This window comes from Sylvia atricapilla, chromosome 2, assembly GCF_009819655.1.
Source record: "Sylvia atricapilla isolate bSylAtr1 chromosome 2, bSylAtr1.pri, whole genome shotgun sequence".
Taxonomy (NCBI): domain Eukaryota; kingdom Metazoa; phylum Chordata; class Aves; order Passeriformes; family Sylviidae; genus Sylvia; species Sylvia atricapilla.
In genome coordinates, this window is record NC_089141.1 from 29,492,267 (window position 1) to 29,515,571 (window position 23,305).

General features: G+C 47.2%; 1 protein-coding gene across 4 annotated transcripts in view; it reads right to left on the reverse strand.

Moving 5' to 3' along the window:
• GAB2 (GRB2 associated binding protein 2) overlaps positions 1-23,305 on the reverse strand; it is a 93,424-nt gene that overhangs the window by 8,192 nt on the left and 61,927 nt on the right. For 2 of the 4 annotated variants that reach the window (XM_066341249.1, XM_066341252.1), the window contains exons 3-9: positions 9,059-9,299; positions 5,808-6,418; positions 4,667-4,761; positions 3,653-3,935; positions 2,579-2,669; positions 1,164-1,266; positions 188-313 (exon numbers count right to left, since the gene is read on the reverse strand). In XM_066341249.1, coding sequence (XP_066197346.1) covers positions 188-313; positions 1,164-1,266; positions 2,579-2,669; positions 3,653-3,935; positions 4,667-4,761; positions 5,808-6,418; positions 9,059-9,299 — 1,550 coding nt within the window. The remainder of the gene's footprint in view (positions 1-187; positions 314-1,163; positions 1,267-2,578; positions 2,670-3,652; positions 3,936-4,666; positions 4,762-5,807; positions 6,419-9,058; positions 9,300-23,305) is intronic. The other 2 variants (XM_066341251.1, XM_066341250.1) reach the window with 2 other exon arrangements.

The window sequence follows — 23,305 nt, forward strand, 5'->3', positions numbered from 1 at the left end:
CCTTGAGCCTTTTTTTCCTCCAGGCTGAACAATCCCACCTGTCTCAGCCTGTCTCCATAGTAGAGGTGCTCCAGCCCTCTGAGCATCAGAGATTTTTGAGATGCCAGTCTGGGGTTTTGGACCATGTTGTTGGTAATGTGCATAGAATCTCTTAAAAACAATCAGAAGTTTATAAAATCCCCCATACCTTCCTGTGTGGCCCTGGTGAGCTTGGCTGGAAGTCCAGGGCCAGGTAATCCACACTCCCCGAACTCTTTTTAGGTGCTGGGCTGTTGGTACCACTAGGAACAGGAGAAGCAGAAATGGGGTTTTGCTAATGCAGGGAAGAGACAGGAGAGATAACGAGGATTAAAATGGGAAGGAAGAAAGAAAAAAGGAAATTAACACAAATCCAGAAATGAAACACATTGGAGGCACCTTTAAAAGAGCCTGGGTATATGCTCACATGCCTCTGGGATAAGGATGTGCAAGAACTGCTGGGATACTATAAATGCTATATACGTGCTGAAAAACATTTCAAGCTCATGCTCTTGATTTCATGTTTCAGAGCAGCTCTGCTGCCTTTGTTCTGACTTTATTCACATGCCTGACAGCAGACATGGGCTTTAGCATGTCTCAGGAACCACACCTCAGCAAGGCCAGGCCAACTCTGGGATCTCTGCTAATCACAACCATGCTACACAGAGCACATATTTCCTCTACCCCATTAGTTACATAGCCCCAAAAATATGCTTCAAGTCAGTAGCTTCACCAAGAGAGACAAAATCCCCTCCCTGTAAGCAGTGCCGCTCCCTGCTGTTGCTCTGATAGCCCCTGCTCCCACAGAAACATGATGTCAGCAGCTATTAGGGGGAAAAAATTTTGAAAAAAAGAAGCAACTTTAATTAGGAAAATACACCCTGACAGTCTGTATAAATTTTTTATCCTTTCTTAATTCCTGGCAAAGTAGGCGATGCATGTTTCTGCTCTCATACACATTGAAAACTCCAAAGAGACATGTCGTTTTCAGAAGGAAACACCCTGTTTTGTGCATTTAGGGCTGCACATAAGGATGTACTCCACACAGTACTATCTCAGCACTTCCATGTCATGAGCTAGGAATGCATCTGCAGAGCTGGGGAAAGTACATGTCCTGCCAGGACCATCTGTCTTAGCTGTCTTACCATCGCCACGTAGTTCTCCTCGCTGTCTCCTGAGTCAGTGCTGGTGATGCTCTGGGAGGAGACAGGGCGACAGTACTGCAGAGAGCCGGCGTTGAAGCTCTGGCTGCAAGAACAAGGGTTGATGTGTTATTGATGGCTGCAGGTCCTACTTGTCCTTTGCCAAGGAGGCATGGGAGTGGGCAGCTTCTGATGCCTGCAACCATCATTGTTATCCAATCTGGCCATGAAGAAGAGCTGGTGGCATTGAGGTTCTCCAGCCCGTCCTTTCCATGGGTCAGAAATCCCTGGGTTTGGTCTCCTCAATCTTTTCTTTCCGGATTTTTTTAATACCACCTTGCTTGCTATGTACCCGTAACTCTCCTGCTTTCATCTACACAAATCAGATTCCACAAACTCTTTCATCTCACAGGAAACATTTAATTGTGGAGGATGGAGGGGCAGCCTTGGTGAAGCCTTTCACCTCCAGCCTCACCACAGCTACAGGATTTGTTTACCAGAGAGGCCCTATCCAAATTTTTTGCCGGAAAACAAATCCCCCGAGGAACTGTCTTGCTTTCAATTGGCCAAATCTAATTATACCAAACAAAATAACGAAATCAGCTTCTGTCATTAAAGCGCGTGTCTCAAAAAGCTATTCGCTGCCTTTCAGTAAAGCAGGGTCATATGATTAGCTGATAGGGGAAAAATCCATTAGCTTCTCCAGGGTCAGGCCTCTTGTCAATCAAACCCTGCTCGCTGCTTCCCAGCGCAGTGATTTCAGCACACAGCGCTCATGCCCTGCAGTCAGTCTCCACACAATCCAATTTATTAGAGGAGTCAAAGCAGCCAAGCTTTGCTTCTGCCTTTTACAGGACAACATCAGACCACGAATTAGTAGCAGAGCTGGAATTGTGCGAATCCTGTTATTTTTGGCTGGCAGACATAGCTCTGAAGTGCTTTGGTTTAATTTTGCAGACTTCCTTCAGGCTAAGCTTTGCTTTCAAGGCAATCAAAACACAGCTTGGTCAGACTCTAAGAGTCACCCCGTGCTTTCAGACGATGGTGGGATTTTTGGGGGGATAGCTTGGATGTGAAATCATGCCCCCCACACAGCATGGCTCAGTTGGTCTGGCTCAGCTGCATCATGAATTGTGGTGGACCACAGGTCTCAGGTCAGAGTCAGGGCTCTCCAGTAGTTGTCAGATCCCAGAAACAGGAAATATCTTCAAGGGATCTTAATTAGCTTGTTAGCCACATGGGTTTTCATGTGAAATCCCAACCTAAATGAATTTATCTTCCTGCCACCAGCTGTGATGTGGGGAGTGTTTAATCCCTGGCAGAGGTGATAGCATGGCTACATGTAGACACCAGAGAGAATGAGACCAGAGAGCTGCTGTTGGAGCAAAGCAAGAATTCATCCCCCAACCATTACTCACGTTGGCCTGGACCAGGATTTTGTGACTGGCGATTTGAAGGGGAGCTCATCGATGACAGTGTTGTTCCTCAGGTCCAGCGGTGATGGCTTTGCTGGGGAGGGGAAAAGCCTTTATTCAGAGGCAGCATATTCCCACAATTCAGCATCCACGACTGGCGCAAGAGCATCCCCAACAGATGGTTGATTACTTCCCATTCTACTGATCAGCCCCCTAACCCTTCCTGCTGATGACAAATACTCCGAATGAAAACCCCTGTCCTCATTTATGCCAGAACTGGGAGAAAACAGCGAATTTCTCTCTCTGCTCCACAGCCTCAAAGTAGTTGGATGGTCCCAAAAGGAGAATGTGCCTTCCAGGGAACAGAGATTGCTAGAAATGCCCAAACCCCAAAACCATTCATTAGATATCTGTGGTAACTAATGCATTAGATGGGGATAAGACCAGGCTCTGCCAGCCCTGCACTGCCTGTGTGGAGTGTTTTCCCACAGGGAATGGAAAAGGACATCTGCAGGGTAGCACGAAAACTCTTCTCATCATGGATGGTTCATTACGTGGAAGAGTGCTACGCTCCAATCCCAGCCCTTGAACAGAGTGTTAGGTGTTGACACCCTAGAGATGGGAGCCTTCCTCCTCAGGGTCTCCTTGGCCACATGTCAGACAATGGATTAGGGAGAGATTTGGAGAATGTCAGCAAAGCCCTGAAGGAAGAACTGAAGGAACCAGCCAGTAGGAAACTGTAGGAAAAATTTGTGTCATCTGAATACAACATTGAGATTTTGGGGTGGAGCACAGGGAGAGGTGCAGGTCAAGGGGGAGAAATCCTGCCTGTGACATTAATCTCCTGCAAAGGCCTGGAAGGGTTTGAGATGGACTGTTCAAGCACCATGATAGCTACATCTGCACTACGGAGCTCCCGAAAGAGGAAGGGAATGGGGACATCAGATGGTCTGACTGTACTGGCAGTACCAAAGCGCACCCCACCTAGGACTGGACAAAACTTCACTGATGTTGTGTGAAGTATGAAGAGAACAGAGGGATTCCTGCAAAAATTTGTGCACAGCCAACCATTCTTACCTTTCCGGTCGGGTTTGAGGTTGCGGTTGACTGGTGGGGGCTGGATTTCACTCAGCCGTCTGTGGCACTGAGCCACGGCTCCTCCTTTATGCACGGGAAGGGTGGCTGAGGACAACCCCACCAGGTCAAAGTGATGCGGCCCAGGGCTCATGGGGATGTAGAGATTTTGGGCGTTGTCGTTGGCTTTCTCAGCGTGGATTAGGGGCGAGGACCCGGGGTTCATGGGGACGTAGTTGTCCTCAGAGTCGGTGCTGTGGGAGCGGGCCACCACTGCCTTGGCCTGCTGGGGGACAAGTGGGAGGATGTGCTGTGAGCATCAGGCACTGCTCAAACCCATCCACTATAAACCCTTCATTTCATCATAACTAAACAGTATCTGAGGGGAGACTCACTCTAAAATCTAAGCACAGAGGGAGGGAATGATCTGCCCCCTCTTTAGCCATCAGTTTGCACTGAGAGAGTCTACCTTCTTTGTTTCCAAGACATTGCAACATCCTGAGTTTTCAGTAAGGTCTTTATCACCCAGACCTGAGCATCTTCTCATGATCAGAATGAGCTGGAGAAGCATGTTTAACCTGGAAAGTCTTTCCTCTTCCCTAGGCTCTGTCCATGACTAAAATGCAATATGAAAGGCTGCTTTAATATCATTTCCACCTCAGGAAATCTTAGAAAGTGCACAAAAGAGGCTGCTCTGGCAACATGTCAAAATTTAACTCAGTGGCATCGTAGGCTTTCAGGAAGAAGGCAAACTCTCGGGTACCTTTTTTTTTGGGACAAAGCTGCAGGCAGATACACTGTGGAAGCACAGCTCTGCACATGATGCTGGGCTAGGTGGTTGCCACTCCACCTGTTTTCTGCAGGTCACCATGGGTTTAACTGAAACCATAACAGACCCTTCTTGACTTAGCTCTTCAGGACTGGGCGGTGAGGGCCAACTTGGAACCAACCTGTCTCTGAATCTGTGAGGCGCAAGTGGTGCCTGCAGTGTAGTGGCCCACACCAAGGCCAACTCACCAGGTAGGAGTTGTAGCCATCGTTCATGGACTCGACCGACTGCACAGCGCTGCCACCCCCGTGCTGGGGGTGCTCGTATGTCTCACAAGAAGAAGCTGCAACACAAACACAAATGCACATGTCCCACCACAGCTGCTAATAAAAGGGGGTCCCTGAAAACAAAATTCAGGCACTGGTAGGGCAGTATCTGTTCTTGCTGATTGAGATGCTGGTGAGAAGACATGGTCTTTAGCTTGTCACATGCTCTCTGCTATGCTCCTTCCCAATTAGCATCTCTCTGATGCATCAGCACAACTGCACAATTTGCTGTGCAGACCTAACCCTGCTCTGTCGAAGTGCTGTAAAATCCCAGGGGTAAAGGTGTCAGATAAGGCAGATCATGGTGACAAAACTGGGTTAAGGGGGAGCTCTGTTACAGCTTGCTCAGTAAATGTAAAGGCTGGCAATCTCCAGTAAGGGGAGAATGGGTGCTAAGCTCTTAGACCAGTCTGTTTACTGCTGAGCACAGATCTGATCTCAGCCTAAGCGTGGGCATTTAGGTGGGAGCAGATGGAAGAAGCATTTCATAGAGCTGTGTGTATCATTTACAGTGTATTTTCTCTCCAGCCACCTTTTCTAACTTACTTTGCAACTATCTCATCTTAGGCATACGGTTTGGAAAGGGCATGTAAACCTACAGCCCACCCATGGCCACGGGCAATCATGGCTCTGCTGCAACTGGGGATGCTGGGTTTTGGAGATATGCAAAACCAAGGTTTCGCTCACTCCCCTTGGTGAACAAAACCAAGGCAGCTCTAGGCTGAAGTATGTTCTGATAAATCTGGTTACGAATTGAAGGTAAGCTAAAAATGGCTGAAATCACAAAAATCTGGCAAAGGGCTGCATAAGCAAGCACATTTGAGCTTTTGGTTCAGGATAAAACACAGCCAAAAGCCAGCTGAGCAGCTCTGGTGGGCATAACTCTAGAGATGCCTCTCCATGCCTGCTGAATAAAAAAACAGGGCCAGATCCTGGCTGGGGAGAGCTTCTCTGTGTTCAACCGCCTGGTTGATGCCACCTACACCCCAGCCCTACCACAACTCGGTGGGGCTGATCCACCCAAGGCTGCTGGATAGCCCCAGGTCCCCGCACCCAAATTCACCTCGGTGCAGTCTGCTGTTCTCCACTGCTGGCAGCGTGTTTCTCCGGGGAATGGTGGCTGCCATGGGGGTGAGACCTACATTTTCACCAGGCTGGGGCCGCTGGGGTGGACTGCCCCACCGTGGCTCTGTCTGCCCAGGTTTCGGGGGCCGTGGGGGTGGTGCAGCGGGTGAGTCGCTGGCGGCCACAGCCAGAGCGTTGTGGTTCTTGTCCAGTGTAAATGTCCTGGGGATCTGGTAGATGGAGAGTGGGGTGGCAGGGATGTCATAGGAGTCCGTGGACAGCTCCCCAAACTCCTTGCATAGGGTGTTGCTGGGAGTCTTGTAGGTGTAGACCTCCTCATTATCAGTTTCGGAGCTGGTGAGGCTGGACTTGGGGTGGGTGTAGGAACCAAAAGAGCGCGGGAGGTCGTAGGCACTGTCCCTGAACTCCGAGTTGTGCCGGCTGGGTTTTGGCAGGCTGTAAAAGCCGTGGAGCTGCCCACCAACGCCGTTCATGCAGTGCCCGTTGCCCTGCGAGAGCTTCTGCACCGCCGTGTCGCTCCGCATGAAGAAGGCAGACCTCGTGGCTTGGGAGAAGCTGGCACTCCTGCAGAGGGAGGGGAGAAAGGAGCTGAAGTGGGGGAAGAGCCAGTTCTGGGTGCAGAGAGCTCTGCTCCCTCTGTTTGTCACCTTACTGACCTGCACTGCCCAACCCCGGAGCAATGAGAACACCTGAGACCCCTCCAAACATGCCCACAAGCCACTTAATCCTGAAACACTGCCAAAATGCCTCTGTCATAGGTGAGAGGTACATGCACCCAGCTCCATGACAGGGCCATGGGCAAGAATGAGCACTTTGTCCAGACATAAATTGCTCCAAAGGGGAAATTTTCACACCAGTTGACAATGTCCCAGGGCACAGCTGCAAAGTGCCAATCTGCCAGCATTGCTATGGTGCCTTGACCACTCATCTGCAGTAGAGGAGAGAGACTTCATCTCACCTCTGCCTTGCAATGTGTTTTAGAAGGCCTGAAAAAAATTCCTGATGGAGATTATGTCAAAGTCTCCAGCTATGTCATCATCTGGCCCTCTTACAGGACAAGCACTGGGGAGGTAATAGAAATCCCTAGCTGGGATCTGGCATTTGCAGCTTGATGTGCATGGGGGAGGAATGAACCTCGGGGCTAATTTCAGATTGGTAGAAGCCCTTGAGTCCTCCAGGGTGAGCAGGGCAGTGTGGTCACTAGATCCATGCCTTTCTACATGCAGTCATGCCTGCGGACACTCAGAACAGGAGCCAAGCTCCTGGATGATGGAGATCTCAGGCCTCTAACAACTGCTGGTTAGCCACTGCTCCTCTGTTGATTCACCTCAAGGTACTTCATCTCCTGCTGTATCCCTCTTTTATCCCTTACATGTGTCAGGCTTTTGGGGACCACACTCCCAGTTCAGAAAGGGCTCGGCTACCCCATATAACCCCCATCCCCCCTCAAAGAAAGTTCTGCCCGGTATCAACCACTGTGGTGAGAAGAAGTGAAATGGTTATGGGGAGAGTTTCCAGTTGTGGCAAATCCCTGGGAAAGTGCCAGTCCTGTGGGAAAAGCTGGGAGATGCTGGTTTACACTGCTCCAGTGTGGCTGATGCTCTGCAGGGACAACAGGGACTCTGTTTCATGGAGCCAGCACGAGATGGCGCTCAGAAATAGGGCTTATTTAGGGGAAAAAGCAAGCGATGCTGTGGTAAGACAAATGAATCCCTGCCACCTTTGGACCTCAGTCCACTCAGAAGTGGTTTGGGTTCTGTCAGAGTATTTTCGTTCGAGGACTTGAAACATCTCATGGGTTAATTATTCTGCATTGCCTGCCAATTAGCTACTATTACCCTCATTTTATGGATGAGTAAAGTAAGAGCTCCAGAGCAGAAAGGGCAGGGATTCCCAGCAGTCCTGCAGCCTGGCCCCATGCACTGGGCATTGATCAGATGATTATTTCTGGCCCAGCTGCAGAAGCTACCACTGGCCAGTTTGTTTCTGCTCACCAAAGCATTGCTTGCTTGCTCCTTTCTTCTCCAGGTCCCAGCCCCGCTCAGGTCCTCAGAGGGTGGCTTTTAGGTATCCTCACAAGCTGAAGGGTGAGAAGACTATTTTTTTTCAACACTGTTCCATTAACTCCATCTGAAGTTAATTTTTCTGAGCCTTTTTCTGTTGTTGTTTTCTGAGTGGGGAAAGTCAGCTGCAGCAGGAAAGCCCAGTGGAGGCTGCAGCCTGAGCTCTGCTCTCACTCCACACCAGCTGGGTTCCGACTGTCTCTCCCTCCCTCCTTGCCCTCTCCTGCGAGCCAAAACTCTTCACGTCAAAAAAACTCCTCGCTATTTAAGGCAACCGGCTGCGTCTGGAGGCGGGGAATTGTCGCTGGCTCAGAAATCTCACACCGTGCACCACCAGCTGCCACAAAGCCCAGTGAGCTCTGGGAAGGGGTGAACAGCAGAGTGGTGCAAACGCTGCCCATCCCTTTGTTTGTGCTTTTTCTGGTTAAAGGCAGGCCCTGCCTGCAGGATCACCAAGTGGTTGAGGTTGGAAGGGACCTGTAGAAGTCATCTGGTGTAAACCAGTCATCTGGTCTAAATCTAGAGCTGTGGCAGGACTGTGCCAGGACAGCCTCTGAATATCTTCAAGGAGACCCCTGAACTTCTCTGGGCTACCTGTGCTAGTGTTCAATCATACAGTTAAAAAATGTTTCCAGATGGGCTGTCCTGTGTTTCAGTTTGTGCTCATGGCTTCTGGTCCCTGGCACTGGGCATCACTGACAAGAGCCTGGCTCTGTCCCCTTTGCACCCTCCCAGCGGGGGAGATCCCTCTGAGCCTTCCCACATGCCAGCTGAACAGTTCCAGCTCTCTCAGCCTTTCCATTTAAGAAAGATGCTCCAGATGCCATTTAAGAAAGATGCCCTTCAGCAACTTCATGTCCCTTCGTATTGACTCCAGGGATACTGCTAGTGACTGGCCTCCAACTAGACTTCATGCCACTGACCACCATCCTCTGGGTCTGGCCATTCAGCCAGTGTTTAACACCACGTGAAACGCCAGGGAAGCCAGGGGCTTGTGAGGTCACCGCTCTGACCTTCTCCCCCTCCCAGACACGACGAGATGAGACCATCACTGAGGACTTTCTCCAGATGGGTTTTGCAGACCTCCAAGGATGGAGGCGGGTTGAGCCACCCACACTCAACCCTCCCTCCCCTCAGCTGTCCCCGAGCGGGTGGGCTACAATACCTGGCGTTTTCTGACTTTCTGCTCATACACTGGTGGAGGAAAAGGTAGTCCTGGGGGGCACTGGCAGACAGGGTGCTCTGGAGGTGGCTGGCAGGTGAGTCGAAGGTGAACAGGGTGGGCTGGCTGGAGTGGGAGGGCGCCGAGGACTTGCGCTCTCGCAGCAGGTGGTGGCTGGCACTGCTGAGCTCTGCCGGGGAGGAGCGCGGGCCGTGGTTCATGGAGGCGATGCTCCTCAGGGTGTCTGTGCAGAGGGAAAACACACCTGTCAGTGTGAGATGGAGCTACCCCACAGCCCCTCTTCCCAGGGTTTTCCTTATGCAAATGCTCCGGCATTGAGGGAGGTCGGTGTGGTTTGCTAATGGCTCCAAGGGATTCTCTCAACTTCTCTACTCAGAGCACATAGGTACCACGTATGGAAATAAATATTTATCATATTTTATCGTAAATAATGTCTCATAATTTTATAATATTTTGTCACATGCTTAGTGGCTTGCTCAGATGTCTGTAGGATGTCAGCCTATTTCATGGGGAGCTCAGTGGGTTGTTAAAACCTGATTTAAAAGAGAGAGCTTTCACACTGCAGTGAGATGTGATTTAAGTCACCTCCATCCCTCTGTGCAAGGACATCACTGCTATCCCTTTACACTTGGGTTAACTGAGGAATAGGGTGGGAATCTGGATGGACATACTGACAGCAAAGATGAAAAATATTCTCATGTTTCCAAAATCTGTATTGATTTTGTGACCTCAAGAGAGTTGCTGCTGTTTTCTGTGAATAAAAAGGAATGCAGACCCAAGGCATGACCCTTAGTGCCCACTCCCCCGCTCAAGGAGAAACAGACTTTAAAATATTAAATTAATTTGAATGGAGAATATCCTAGAGGTCAGGAATAATCACCCAGCTATTCCAGCTCTCTCATAAGTGTGCTTCCTGAATTCAAACCACAGATGAATTTTTACAGCCAAGCTGTAAATCCCCATTAAAACCCCCCCCAAAAAAAAACAAAAACAAAAAAGCCAAAACAAAATCAAAACACCCAGAAAACCCACAAGATGCAGAATATTTTGGAAACACTGATCCATCTCTGGTTGCAGAAGAGCATCCATGCATTCCTGACATGTGAAAATGGTTTGCAGAAGTCACACTTCATATAATAAGTGTGATTTACATTTATTTGGTGCTGATACAAAACACAGAAAAAAAATCAGATCCAAATAAAAAGGAGAAATCCATGCATTTTCTAGCCACCAATAATTTTGGAATTGATCTCAGGTCTCCCTGACATGATGTTCACCAGCTCTTCCAATTTGACTTCAGACACCCATGCTCCAACATGAGGATGAAGGACTTTTTATAGATTACCAACCTCTTTTCTTCTATTCCTTCCCTCAAATTCCAAATCCTACCAGAAATGTTGCACCTGACTCCTTTATGCTACAAAGAAATGAGTTCTCTGCAAAGCGGCTGTCGTGGCTCGGACAAGGAGAAGCTCCACACAGGGTGATTTTTCACCAACTTCTGAATCATGTCAAGAAACAAAAATCGATCTGTCTACTGCTCACTCACTGCTGCTACATTTTTTCCCTGGTGTTACTACAAACTTCACCCAGTGCACAAAAAGTACATTAATAAAAGCCAAAGAGCCTGGCTTGACTGTGTTGTTTGGCTTGTGCTAAACACAGAAAGGATCGATATCTAACATTGACATTAATGGTGGGGGATGACAGCCTAAAACTCTGATTCCTGCCTTTTTTGCATGGGCATTAAAAATCCCCTGGGGCTCTTCATGGGAGTAAATGGCCATCTCGGTGTCCTCGGACAAAACAGTGTCTTGACCCTCATTAAATATTTATCCCATAGCAGTGCAGAATGATCCCCACTGGAAAAGGAGTCTTGAGAGCTATGAAAATTCCAAATCGAGTGCTTTGAGATCAACCAGGGTGAGAGACCTCAAACCCACAGTGCCATCAAAAACAGGGGTGCTGCACCCAAAATGCCTCTCAGGATCTCAATCCTGCCACCTTCTGAATCACCACCAAGCATTGCCCATGGCATAGTGCTTTGGCAAAGACTCTTTGGGCATGGTGAGAATGACAGGTTGGTGTTGTGCTCCCATCCCAGCATGAAGGTCATGTGTGGGGACAACTGTGAACTGCTCCGCATTGGGGTCCTTCCAATAGCTCTGAGCTGTCCTCTCACACTACCCCTGCAGGCTCTGCACTTGCCATTGCATCAAAATGTCATGGCAAGGCAAAATACACCCAGGAGTCAGAAATAACACTGATTTATTTGTGCTAACACAGCCTGAGGGGAGAGATGGGGCTGCACAGAAGAGATAGTCCCCAGCAACCCCCCAGGGCACAGCAACTCCAAATCATAACACTTCAGGGAGCCCTGGCATTCTGCACTGCCATAAGACCTTAATTTTTCCCAAAAAATCACTCTGATTTGGGGAAACTGGAGAACGCCGCGCGGAAGATGCACTCATTAAAATTAGGATTAATTACTCCACAGTCACTCCAACCACACAAATAAAAATGGGGAATGAAGAGGGGCAGGAGGCAATGCCTGGTAAAAGCATGTCACTTCCCTGGGGAAAGCCACTCTATTGGCATCCTCATTGATTTTCAAAATGAATTCCCAGCTCACTTCCCACAGCGACCCAGCCACCGAGAGCATTAGTGGGAGCCAATTCAGGACTCATGTACTCCATTAGGTCTGTGAGATGAACTCCATAATAGTAGGTGAGAGATGGATTGCTTTGCAGGGCTGGGAGGGTATTGCAAGGGCTGGGAAGATAAATCCTGTGGAAAGAGACTGCCAAGATTGGTCTGGATTTTTTATGTTGTGGGTTTTTTTGGCACTAGAATAAAGGACAGCTCATGTGTCCAGGTCACACGCTGACAGCGGGTCCGGCTGGAGGGCAGGCAAGGAGGCAAGAAAGGAAATCATGGCAGAAAAATAGCATTTGAAGACTAGCACACACTAAGGGAAAAATCAAGACACCACATCAACTTGAAGCACAGACAGATCCCCACGAGGGCAAGGCACAGAGAACGAATAAGAGCCAGAGATCCCAAAGCCATTTTAACTTGCCATGCTGCAGCAGCCAGCGGCCAAGCAATGAGGAATGAGGACAAACACTCCTTTGCCACATCCATGCAGTGCTCTTAGTGAGCAATCTCCATGGGATCCCATCTGGATGCCTCCAGGCCTTGGTCCCACCCGCAGCATTAACAGAGATACTCAACTCAATCTCTCCACAAGCCAAAAAGAATGATGATTCTCAATCCCTCACGGCCATCCACCTTGGGACCATGGATAAACCCTGGGCCTCCTTCATTTAACAGTGTAGACATAACCCTCTAATCCTTTGGCTTGGTGTTGATATCTTGAGTTTATGCTGAGGGAATGTATCAAGTACAGCCAAGGAGGGATAAGATCCTGTGCAGTTCCTACTGCCATTCCCGGGGGGGCAGAGTTAAAGTTACATAGTGGGGCCATGTGGGAAGTGTCATCTTAACCCCACATTTCCTGGCCAGCTCTCCTCCGAGTTTGGGGAATTGGACTCTCACGACCTGGAAAAGGCAGTGTTAGACGCCCACAAGTTAAAATTCAGTGTCAGCAGCACGATTTACACGCATAGATCTTGCTGGCCTCAGGCTACAGCTGTTGCACTGGTCCCCCCAAGAAAGTGAGCCAGTAGCTCTGTGGGGACAAACCAGCACAGCCCTGCAAAACCCCATGGTGTCAGTGGCCTTTGGCTGAAGGCTTGGAACTCACTAGTCCACGTTAAGATATAGCTTTTTGTCCATATGTCACAACAAAGTGGGGAAAAACGCTTGGAAATCCATCCTCAAAGCAAAAATCCACAACTGTGAGCACAGCCAGCAATGGGATGGACTAGGCTGGGAGCCAGGAATTTTTTATGAATGTTTTCAATCTCCCAAAGCGGTAATTCCCTCCCTGTTGACAGTTCTGAATTCCCTTGCTCAGAGCACTTGACTATTGCTGTGTGCACATAGCTTCACACAGTGTTCCTGGGCTTATCTGAGCAAAATAATAACTCAGCCTCCTTTGGAAATTGTTGCTCTGAATATCCTTTTCCACCAGAGCCTCAACGTCAGCTTTCCCCGCCTGAAGGCAGAGGCTGGGACTGCAACTCCCTGTATCTTCAAACGATGCTGTGAATAAATTCCTGTGCTCCTGTTGATTGCAGCAAAGGTGCCAGGCTTGCTTGGCATCCTTGAGTGGCACAAAATTCCCATGATCCCCAACACCAAACTGGCAAGGACTGGTCCAAGAGCTCCACAGATAAGAGTTCCTCAGATCTGCTCTGGCCATGAAGTGCCTTGGACCACACCGCTGCCTTTGTGCCAGTTAAAACTTGTGGCAAATGACACGTTCTTTATCAAGGGAATAGTAGAAATCTACTAGAAATAATCCCTAGGATGGCACAGAGCAGACCATGTTCATGCACCATTGTCTTCCTCACTCTTTGGAGCAGTTCCATCATTTATTAGCAAAAAGAGGGGGAATCTTCTTCATGGGAATCTCCCTGCACCCCCGCTTTTGCTGCCAGCTCTCTCCTCAAGCACAAATACCAAGAAATAATTAAAACAAGACAAACAACCCTACCAAAACAAGCCATCCACATGCTTCTCCTGGCAGGAAGAGAACAAACAACATGTCCAGTGGATGAGTCAACACACCACAGTGCTGCCAAGAGCCCTGGGATGCCATGAGGATGAGCATGGCACATGAGGAAGGATTATTTACTGAGCTTTTCCTATCGCCTCCAAGTTGGATGGCATTTGGAAAAGCTGTTGCCAGTCTGAGGATGCCTTGGCAGATCACTAAAGGTTTTCTCCAGCAGGTTAGTGGGACATAGCATGTGATCTGGATAATGTCCCCTCTCCTTCAAAATGGCGAGCTGTGTGCATGGACACAGGCACCCCAGTTCTTACCACTGACTGAATTTTGGGTGCAAAGCAGGGGCAATTGAGCTTCTCAAAAGCAAGGACAGGACACAGCTTCCTCCCTGACTGCAGAAGAGCTGAAGGGTAGAGAGACAACAGTGACACATGGCTTTTGAGCTTTTCCTTTCCAGTTTCTGATGCTCATTTCCATTTGCTTTGGGGAACTGGTGAGGACAGACTGGCCAAAGGAAAGGAGGAGCATCACCCCTTTTTTGCTGCACAGAGGGCTGAGGGTGTGGTTTCAGTTATACAATTTCAGTCATCTAAGTGATACTTAGGCTATGCTAGTTTCCTTAGGTTTTCTCTATGGAGAACAGTGATATCTCCCAATTATTTAAGCATTTGACACAGGACAGGGAGAATTACCTAAGAAAGAGCTATGGTAGAGACAGTGAGAAAAAGATGACAACAAATAGCATCATTTTTCTCCATTAGTGCCAGTGCTGTGCTTGCATTTGTATGAAACAACTGAAAAATCATGGCAAAGTAAGAGACCATTTGCTTTGGAGAAGCATGGGAAATGGGAGAAAAAAAAAAAACAGTGCTGGAGAGTGAGTGAGGAAGAAGAGAGGGAAAGTAACCAATTCCTGACCTCAAAGCATTATATATCTCACTTATTTTAACAGTAATCAATTCTTTGAAGGATGAAGGAGCAGAAGGGAGAGAGACTCCAACAGAAACAATGCAATGCTTCTCCCTGGAGAACACAGGTTTGCTTCTGCCAGATGAGGCTGTGCCCCAAATCCCAACCCTGCCCTGGGAAATACGCTTTGGTGATGGGGACCCATCTCTGTTTCATATCAACATGCCCAGGACTATGGCAGTTACTATATGAAGAGCAAATCTGTCACTTTATCGTGGAGCTCAACGCTCACATCAATACTTGGAAGTCCAACATTTGGCCAGACTGGGATGCCTGGTGTGCATCTATTTATTTTTGTTATGAGGGCTTCAGTGCTTGGAGATAAAAGCATATGAAGGTTGATGCTCACAAACGTGGCTTATGTGTGCCCTTGAGCATCCCATGTGAGACATCCTTATCTGAGAGTCCTGGAGTGGGACAGTGACCCACAGCAGGGCATGAAGGACAGTCCCAGGGTGGCAGCATGGGCTGAGCTGGGCCTTGTTTGCTGCATGGAACTAACCTCATCTCGCTCTGCTTCATGGATCATCATTTCTGACATTGCAAAACCAATCTGCTGTGGGATGCAAAACCCATCTGATTAAATGGGGTAAAGAAAACGCTGGAACAGAGGAAAAGGGCAAAGATGGTGTGGTGTGACTGTAAGAAAAAACATAAAGTGGTCTTTCTCCACTCCAAGGTGGCTATTCTTGCCTCTGTCAGGCTAAGCATATAAGGTGGCAAAACCAAGGCAATGGGGATGTGTAGAATTAGCTGCTTTCTGCCTGTGAGTGGCAGATGATTCTGGGAGATGCCAGGGGCATCCTTAGCAAGTCTGTCTGGAGGTACAAGCAGTCTGTGGAGGCCAGTGCTGCAGGACAGGGTTGAAGCTGTTGAAAATGAAGAGCTATAGAAAGAGATGACACATTTATATGAGAAAAGGGTTTTCTTTTTTCCCAGAGGCAGACTCATGATGGCCCAGGATCAAACCCGCTCTCGTACTGTGTGACATGAACCTCTGGCATCCTGTTTCAGAGGACTGCATTGGATATTATTATTGGTTATTATAATTGGTTATTACTAGTTATGATGATGACGATGACTAATGATTTTGGCACCTCCTAACCCAGTTTTCCCTTGGAAATTACACCAGAGCAGTCTCACCCAAGTGCTGTGGTCCAACATGTCATGAAAAAGTCCAGAAGCTGGTGCGCCACTGACTTCTCCTAGCCCAGGAAAAACTTGCTTTTAGGTCCTGAACAAACTTTTCCTTGTCCTATTATCATTCACTGCAAGCAGTATGTAGGAACCTCTCCTCGCCTGAGCAAACATGAGTGCACACCTCACTAAGCAGGGATGGAGGAGAAAAAAATGAATCCTGGTTTAATCTCTGACACGGCTTCTTAACAGCTTGCTTTAAATTTTATAGCCCTTTTTATAGACGGGGGAGTGGAGGTCTTTAATGTTCCAGGAGAGCAGAGAAAAACTTTCACCAGGAGAAAATGTGAACCCGTTTTACTTATGCATGATTTAGGACCATTTCTATTCAAGGCAGCACACAAGAGGCCCAAATATTTGCACTTTGTATTATAGAAGAACTGCCATTCCTGGCTCTTTACAGAAGTAATTTATTTCAATCTCACCTTACCTTGGGGGAAGAAACATTGTAACTCCCAGTTTGTCTGGGAGTCAATAAAACAGCAGCATTGTTATGGGTCTGCTTTACCATTGCTCAGCAAGGCAACGCTTGGGAAAAAAAGAGCACCCCCAAATTTCTCCCTTCAGAGTCCCCTTCTTCACAGGTGCATTTGCACTCATGCATGGGACCTAACTGCAGGAGTTTGACTCTGTTCTTTTCTCCTCTGTGTAAGATTAATGTTCTTTTTGCTCTGTGAATGGTATTTTAGCTGATGAGTTAAAAAGAAAGGGAGGTGGGAGCTGTGGTGCAGGGGTAAGGGGTGAAGATGGGGACAGGTGGCTGTAGTAGATCTCCACATTTCTCAAACAGCTTCAGGTGAGCCTGTCATGCTCAGCCCTGCAAAAATCCAGAGAGGAGACAGAAGAAGTTATTAACCCTCGTGGACACAATATTGTGTCCCTGAACCAGCCACAAAGCAGCCTGGAAGTCAGTGCAAGCAAGAGTCAGTCCAGCTCCAGAAAACATGCTTGCAGGGGTGGAGACTGACTTGGTTTTGGGTTTTTTTTCTGCCTGGAAGTCAGCTGGCCTTTTTCATCTCTGCAGCCTTTTCTCTCAAAACAAGCCTATCTGCAATGGTTTTGTATGTGGTTTTTTTGGGGTTTTTTGTTTGTTTTCTTGTTCTGGGCTTTTTTTTTCAATTAAGGGACATGAGCACACCCTGTCCACATACTGGGGTCATCTGAAGAAATCCTGAAGACAATGCCATTCTTATAATATTAGAGGGCAAAATGCAAGAAACAAATCCTGTATAAGCAACAGGAGGATTGCACCTTGCCCAGCCATTCTCTTGATGTGTTCTGCAACACCAGCATTCCAGGAATAATGCAAACAGCTCACAAAGCCATCCTGGATTTCTCTGCCCATCGTTAAAAAACCTGAGTCCTGCCCATTAGACAGTCTATTAACAGTGTTCAGTGGAATCAGAGAAAGAAAAGGTCCTTTCCACCAAGCTATTCACATTGCCACGAGGTTAAAAATGCCTGTGACCCCCAAAGCTTTATGCATTCAGAAACCAGGAGTTCACATGCAGTAGAGGTCTTCAGTATTGGTTAAAGCCCAGAGGTTTTTCTTTTCCTCTTCTTTTAAGATGCAATGATGGCAAAAGGACTTGGAATTTATTCCCTACACATCACCATAATCAAATAATATGCTAATGCTATTAGCATGGGACCTTGCATGGCAAATGACTTCAACTCATATTCTCTTTCAAAATACTAGAGTTTCATTTAAATTGGTCTCCACAGCAACCAGAAATGAACTGGAATAATGTCAGATAGAAATTCCATGTCTGGGCATGGCAGACAAGGAATATTGCATCAGGGATTGAGGGGAGAGCCATGAAGACAGCCTGATCCCACTGGGGCTGGTAGGCTTGTGCTGGTCAGCTCCTTCCCAAACAGTCAGCAATGACAAACGCAAGGACAAAATTCACCTGCACATCCAGGAGGACCTCATACCATCCTGATGGAAAAGAGATGAGAAGACATGATGTAGCTCATCTAGAGTGAAGCCTGAGAAGGTTTTCTTGGTCCTCCTCCCCACAGATGCTTTCTAAGTGGCCTTAAGGCAGACACATATGACAACTGGTTTCATTGATGATGAATCAGTTCTGGTCTGTTAAACTCAAACATGGATGTTTGCAACTGGTTGGAGAGAACTAAGGTTCTCATCACGGGCCACACTCCTGTATCTTAGGAATATACAAGCACAGACCAGGAAGAAAGTGTTTGTTACTGGCTTCCCTCTGTTACAACAGGAAATGCTGTTGCTTCCTTTATCTCAGCTGCTCACAGTCTCTCCATGGTAAGCATTGTCTCCCACAAGGACCTAGAATGTGAAGGACCTGCAGCATTCTCTGACCTGCGCCCACCAGCTGATCACATGGTTCTGTCCCATTGAAAACACTCCCCAAACCCATTTGAAAATGACCTGAGTTTTGCAATGCCATGGCTGAAAAGCTGCTGTTTAGAAATTAGCTCTTATTTCCCATGAAAGTGTTTTCCAGCTGCTGTACTCATCTTCCCTGCACTTGTTTCACTCTGTGGTAACTTACATCAGCAGGCATGGTGTGATTCTCATTCTGGTTAGGGGTTCTAGACATTCCCCTAAACATAAAATGAATATTAGCAATGTGTCCCACAAAAATGTCTTTGAAAGCAACGTCAGAAAGTGGGAAGCATCTTGCTTGAGAATGGCTGAGAGTTGAGGCAATTAAAAGAAAACAACCCTGACCAGTCTTTTGATTCTGTTTGTAATTATCTGGGTTCTGGTGGGTGTTAAAACATCTGTACTGGTTTGGCAGGGAGTGGAGAGTGTGGCTTGTGCCAAAGGCAAGAACTGGCGTGGGTTGAAAGCAGTGCAATACTTTGGAGTGGATCTGCACTCAGAAATGCAGGGCTGGCAGCTCCTCCCACAAAGTGATTTTGTGTTATGGTCAGTTCCAGTAGCATCCCTGTCCCCACATTCCCCATCCACCACGGCTTCTGCCCCCATGAGACCACCCCAAGAAAGAGCTGAGGGTGGCTAAAGGCAATGCAGAGCGGACTGGAGTCCTCAATCCCACTGGGCTTAAGATCTGATAGACTGTGGTCACTATCAGTTCAGCTCCATCTTATGTTCTTGTTTTCCTTTTCCCTGTGCATGAGTGTTTCCACCTGGACACCCTCCATCTCCCCATCACATCTGGTCATGCACAAGCAAGTCTCTCCCCACTGGATATTTCTGCACCGAGAAGCAGAGCAAACTCCCAGCATGGAGGCTGCTGTTTGTACCCTGTGCACTAAAGCACACGCTGGTTTTGTGGTTATTTTTAACACACAGCAGCAGTAGAGCTGCGTTTAGTGGAGCAATAGAGGGTAATGTAGATCTCGTCCTCAGGAGACTCAGGTAAGGCACATTTATCACAATCTCCTTCACGGTTACAGTTTTGGGGTTTGGCATTCATTGCCTGACTTGGGTACAAAACATCCACTGGCATCCAAAGACCAGAGCAAACCATCCCTGCACTGAGTCTTGCTCAGGGGCTGGGAACCATCCCATGGGCTTACTCAGCATTTCCCCACCCTTCTCTTCCTTGCTTAAACCAGCTCATAGTGCGGTGAGCCCATTCTTAAAAGCCAGAAGCACCAGACGACATCACCCCCCTTGCAGCTCACCCATCCTTGCACCCACCACAGTTGGAACCAGCACCCAGAGCAAAATCCACATCTTCTTGCCCGGTGCCTTGCCCAATGCTTCATGCTTGGCTTAGGGTCAACTGAAAATCTTCTGACATTCTCCAGTTGAAAAACACCATTTAATCAAAATAGAAGCTTGCCAAGGGGTCGTTTGAAGCCAGAAATTATAAGAAGACTTCAGAGGATAGAAGTGAATTTTAAGTAAAAACGGAGAAGGTCAAGGTATTTCAATCCTCATCAGAGTGGATCATTTTTGGGGGGCAGATTGCCCCTCTTTGACTGAAAATCATGATCATATGCTTTTTGGATGTGAAAGTGCAATTTTTGGTTTTTTCTTGAAATTCATTCAAATTCAGAATGAAAAGGTGTGAATCAAAATCAGCCCTGAAAGAGTATGAAAAATGAATATCAGAGGGAGTGAAAACGAAGATGCTGAATTTTCACTACCTTTCAAAGGGAGTTTGTTTTGGGCATGTCACCTGCTCCCCTTGCTGCAAGGACAGCATTTCCCCAGATTGCTCTGACTCCATATAGGCAACTTCTGAGCACTCCTTCTTCCTCACAGGAATGGGATTTATTTAATTGCTGATTTTAATTACTGACACATGTCTGACCTTAGTGTATTTGGCTGCTGAGACAGATCTGGGTGAGATCCATCTTCATCCTTCATCCATGGGATGAAAAGTGGAATGGTGACAAATACACAGTACATTAGACCCACTTCTCTCCAGAGATAATGGGAAGAATAAGCCAGGATATAATGGCTTCTGGCTACAACCATGGGAATGCAGGGACTGCTGGGACTAAACCAGACTTCAAGCCAGCCTGCTCCAATCTCCCGACTCCAACTGCTCTGGAGACAGCTGAGAACTTCATAGGGACCACTCATGCAGCAATGCATCCGCAGGGAAAACCCATTTGTGCGTCATCTCATCACCCACACACCTTATTAAAGCAAATATTGTAACTTATCTAATATGACTGAGGGCATTCTTGCAGTCATGGCAGTAGTAATTCTTTGAGCTGCTTGATCTGTAAAACTTAAAACCACTGTGTCACACAGGTTTGGGGACAGAGGGTTGGCCTTCCCTTCAGATGGCACCACGAGACACCAGACCAGTAGCATAAGTTCTCATCATTGAGATATGAGTGGATTTTTTAGTACACAAAGCTCTGTTTGCCCAGGACTTGGACAACATGGATTTATCTCCATAAAATTTTACTGGTGGGCAGAGGACAGGGTAGTCATTCCAACATCAGGCCAAAGAAACTCAAAGCATTTCAGAGTCTGTACTCTTGAGTTCTTCTTAGAGGCAGAAGAATGGTGGAAGTGAGTTTCTGGAGTATAACAGAAAAACCAACTGGATCTCAGATGCACAGAAGGATGTTGATGTCAAAGAGGAGATATAACAGTATTGAAAAACTGCAATAAAGCTGTAAAGGCATGAATGAGCTTCAAGTGAAAATCACAAATCCACCTCTTATTCTTAGAATCATGGGGATGAAGAAAAACCACAAGAGTCAATAAACTGAAACTGAGATACATTAAAAAAAAAAAAGAAAAGAAGAAGAAGAAGAAAGACTTAAGAGAGACCACAATGCTTTCTGGGAAAAACAGTCTTCTGCTCTGTCAGGAGGTTTTCTCAGACATGAAGGCAGCATTTTCATAGGATTGTAGAATGCCTTCAGCTGGAAGGGATCTTAAAGACCACCTAATTCCAACTCCGCGACATGAGCAGGGACACCTTCCACCAGACCAGGTTGCTCAGAGCCTCATTCAGCCTGGCCTTAAATACTGCCCCATCCGGGCATCCACAGCTTCTCCAGGGAACCTGTGCCAGTGCCTCGCCAGCCTCAAGTGAAGATTTCCTCATAACATCTAATCTATCTCTCTCCTCTTTTAGTTTAAAACTGTTCCCCCTTGTCCTATCCCTATCTGCCCATGTAAAAAGTAACTCTCCCTTTTTTTTATAAGCTCTCTTCTTGTTTTCAGTTTGAAGACCATGTGTTGACCAGGTTTTGACCCTAACAGTAATCATCAAAGCTACCATCAAGTAGCAGAAAGATTAATCACAGAATTTATGGATTTCAAGTGGGTATTTGAAAGACTTCATCATGACTCACTGGAGAGCAATATGAACCATCATGGCAAGCCAGCAAAAATAATTATCATCGTAAAGACTTTATATTAAGGTTTAGTCTGTGCAGGGCACATGCAAGCCTGAGGGGATGGTATACACATGCAGCAATGTCAAACAAGGTGGTGCTTGGAAGGGCAGGTGAAAGGCTGTGACATGAAGGTGAGGATGGAGCCACAGGCAGCACAACAGTCATTCACTACACTTTTACAGGTGATGAAGCATTTGCAAGTGCCCAGACACCTGCCCAACACTTCAAAAAGGATTCATTGTCGGTTATGAAAAAAAAAAAGTAAAAATAGCAATTGCAATGAGTCACTCCACTCCAGCTTACTTTCAAAAGCAATGGCGTACAAGCACAGGGATAGTTTGGCAGTGAAATGATGGAAGGTAATCATACCAAAACTTGGCACAAGCAGCTGTGCTGGCCGGGATGGGATTAGGTCATGTGGAACTGAGAGAGCACATGATGAAATTTTTGAGGTGAAATGTTATTTTCCATTTTAATAAACAGATATAAAGGGTGGCAATCAATCAAAGGTGCAAACGAGTCACATTCCTTGGCATGTGACACCAACCCAGTAAGAATGAAAAGAAGCTACAACCCCAGTAAGTGCTGACATGAGGTTTAGGTTGGATATCAGGAAAAGCTCTTTTACACAGAGGGGTGCAGGGGCAGCTACAGCAGGTCAGGACTGTGTCCAGCCAGGTTTTGAGTATCTCCAAGGATGAAGACTCAGGTTAGGGGGTTTTAATGGCTTTTGGGGGGGGGCTGGACTTTTTTTTCCCCACACATCTTTAAGTATTTGCTTAATCCTCTGTGGCTTAAAGTGACTGCAAGCATGGAAAAATGGCAAAGATGGTCCTTGGATGCCTGGTGGAAACTGTAACCCCCTTCTGTGTCTGATTCCCTGTGGGCAGGTGGGGAACAGAAGAGATACATAGCATCTAGTTTTCCTGGACAGTCTCATTTTTAAACAAGTTTTCCAGGAGTTGTGGCCAAGTGTCCCTTTAAAGACGATTCCCAGGCTGGAGAGAACACACACTATCACTGATGTGCCTCTGGCAGCAAACGGCTACAGGCAGGAGAAAAGATGCACCAACACATCTGTACTGTGCCTTAGTGATGAATCCTTTCAAGAAGAGGCTGCTATTCTGCTCAGTGCTTGTGCAGCACTTGGCACAGCAGAAGACATGTTTCTTGGCTACATCAGCACTGTGATGGACCCTTAGAGATGTTCTCAGCCTTCCTGGAGGGAGCTGGGACATGGAAGGAGGGCATCCCCAGATCAGGTGCAAGCCACATAGCCCTAAGTAATTGCCAATATTACAGCTCTGGTATTGTACAATAAATAAACCAAAAGCATGTTTGAGGAGCAGGCAGTAATTATAACTGAGGTATAGAAACCATCTAGGGAAGAAATGCTATATTTACAGATAAAATCAGTAATAAATGCTGCTGCATTCATAAATAAGAATCAGTCTGGAAACAAACCCTGACTGGTGTCATGGAAAGTTCACAGGAATCGACAGCTTCATGTCTCCTTCCTGCTCCATGTGCCTTCTCTTGGAGGCTTTAAAGGTTTTAGAAAGCTTTTCTTTTGCTCAGGCTTGGTTTAATTGGAAATACAA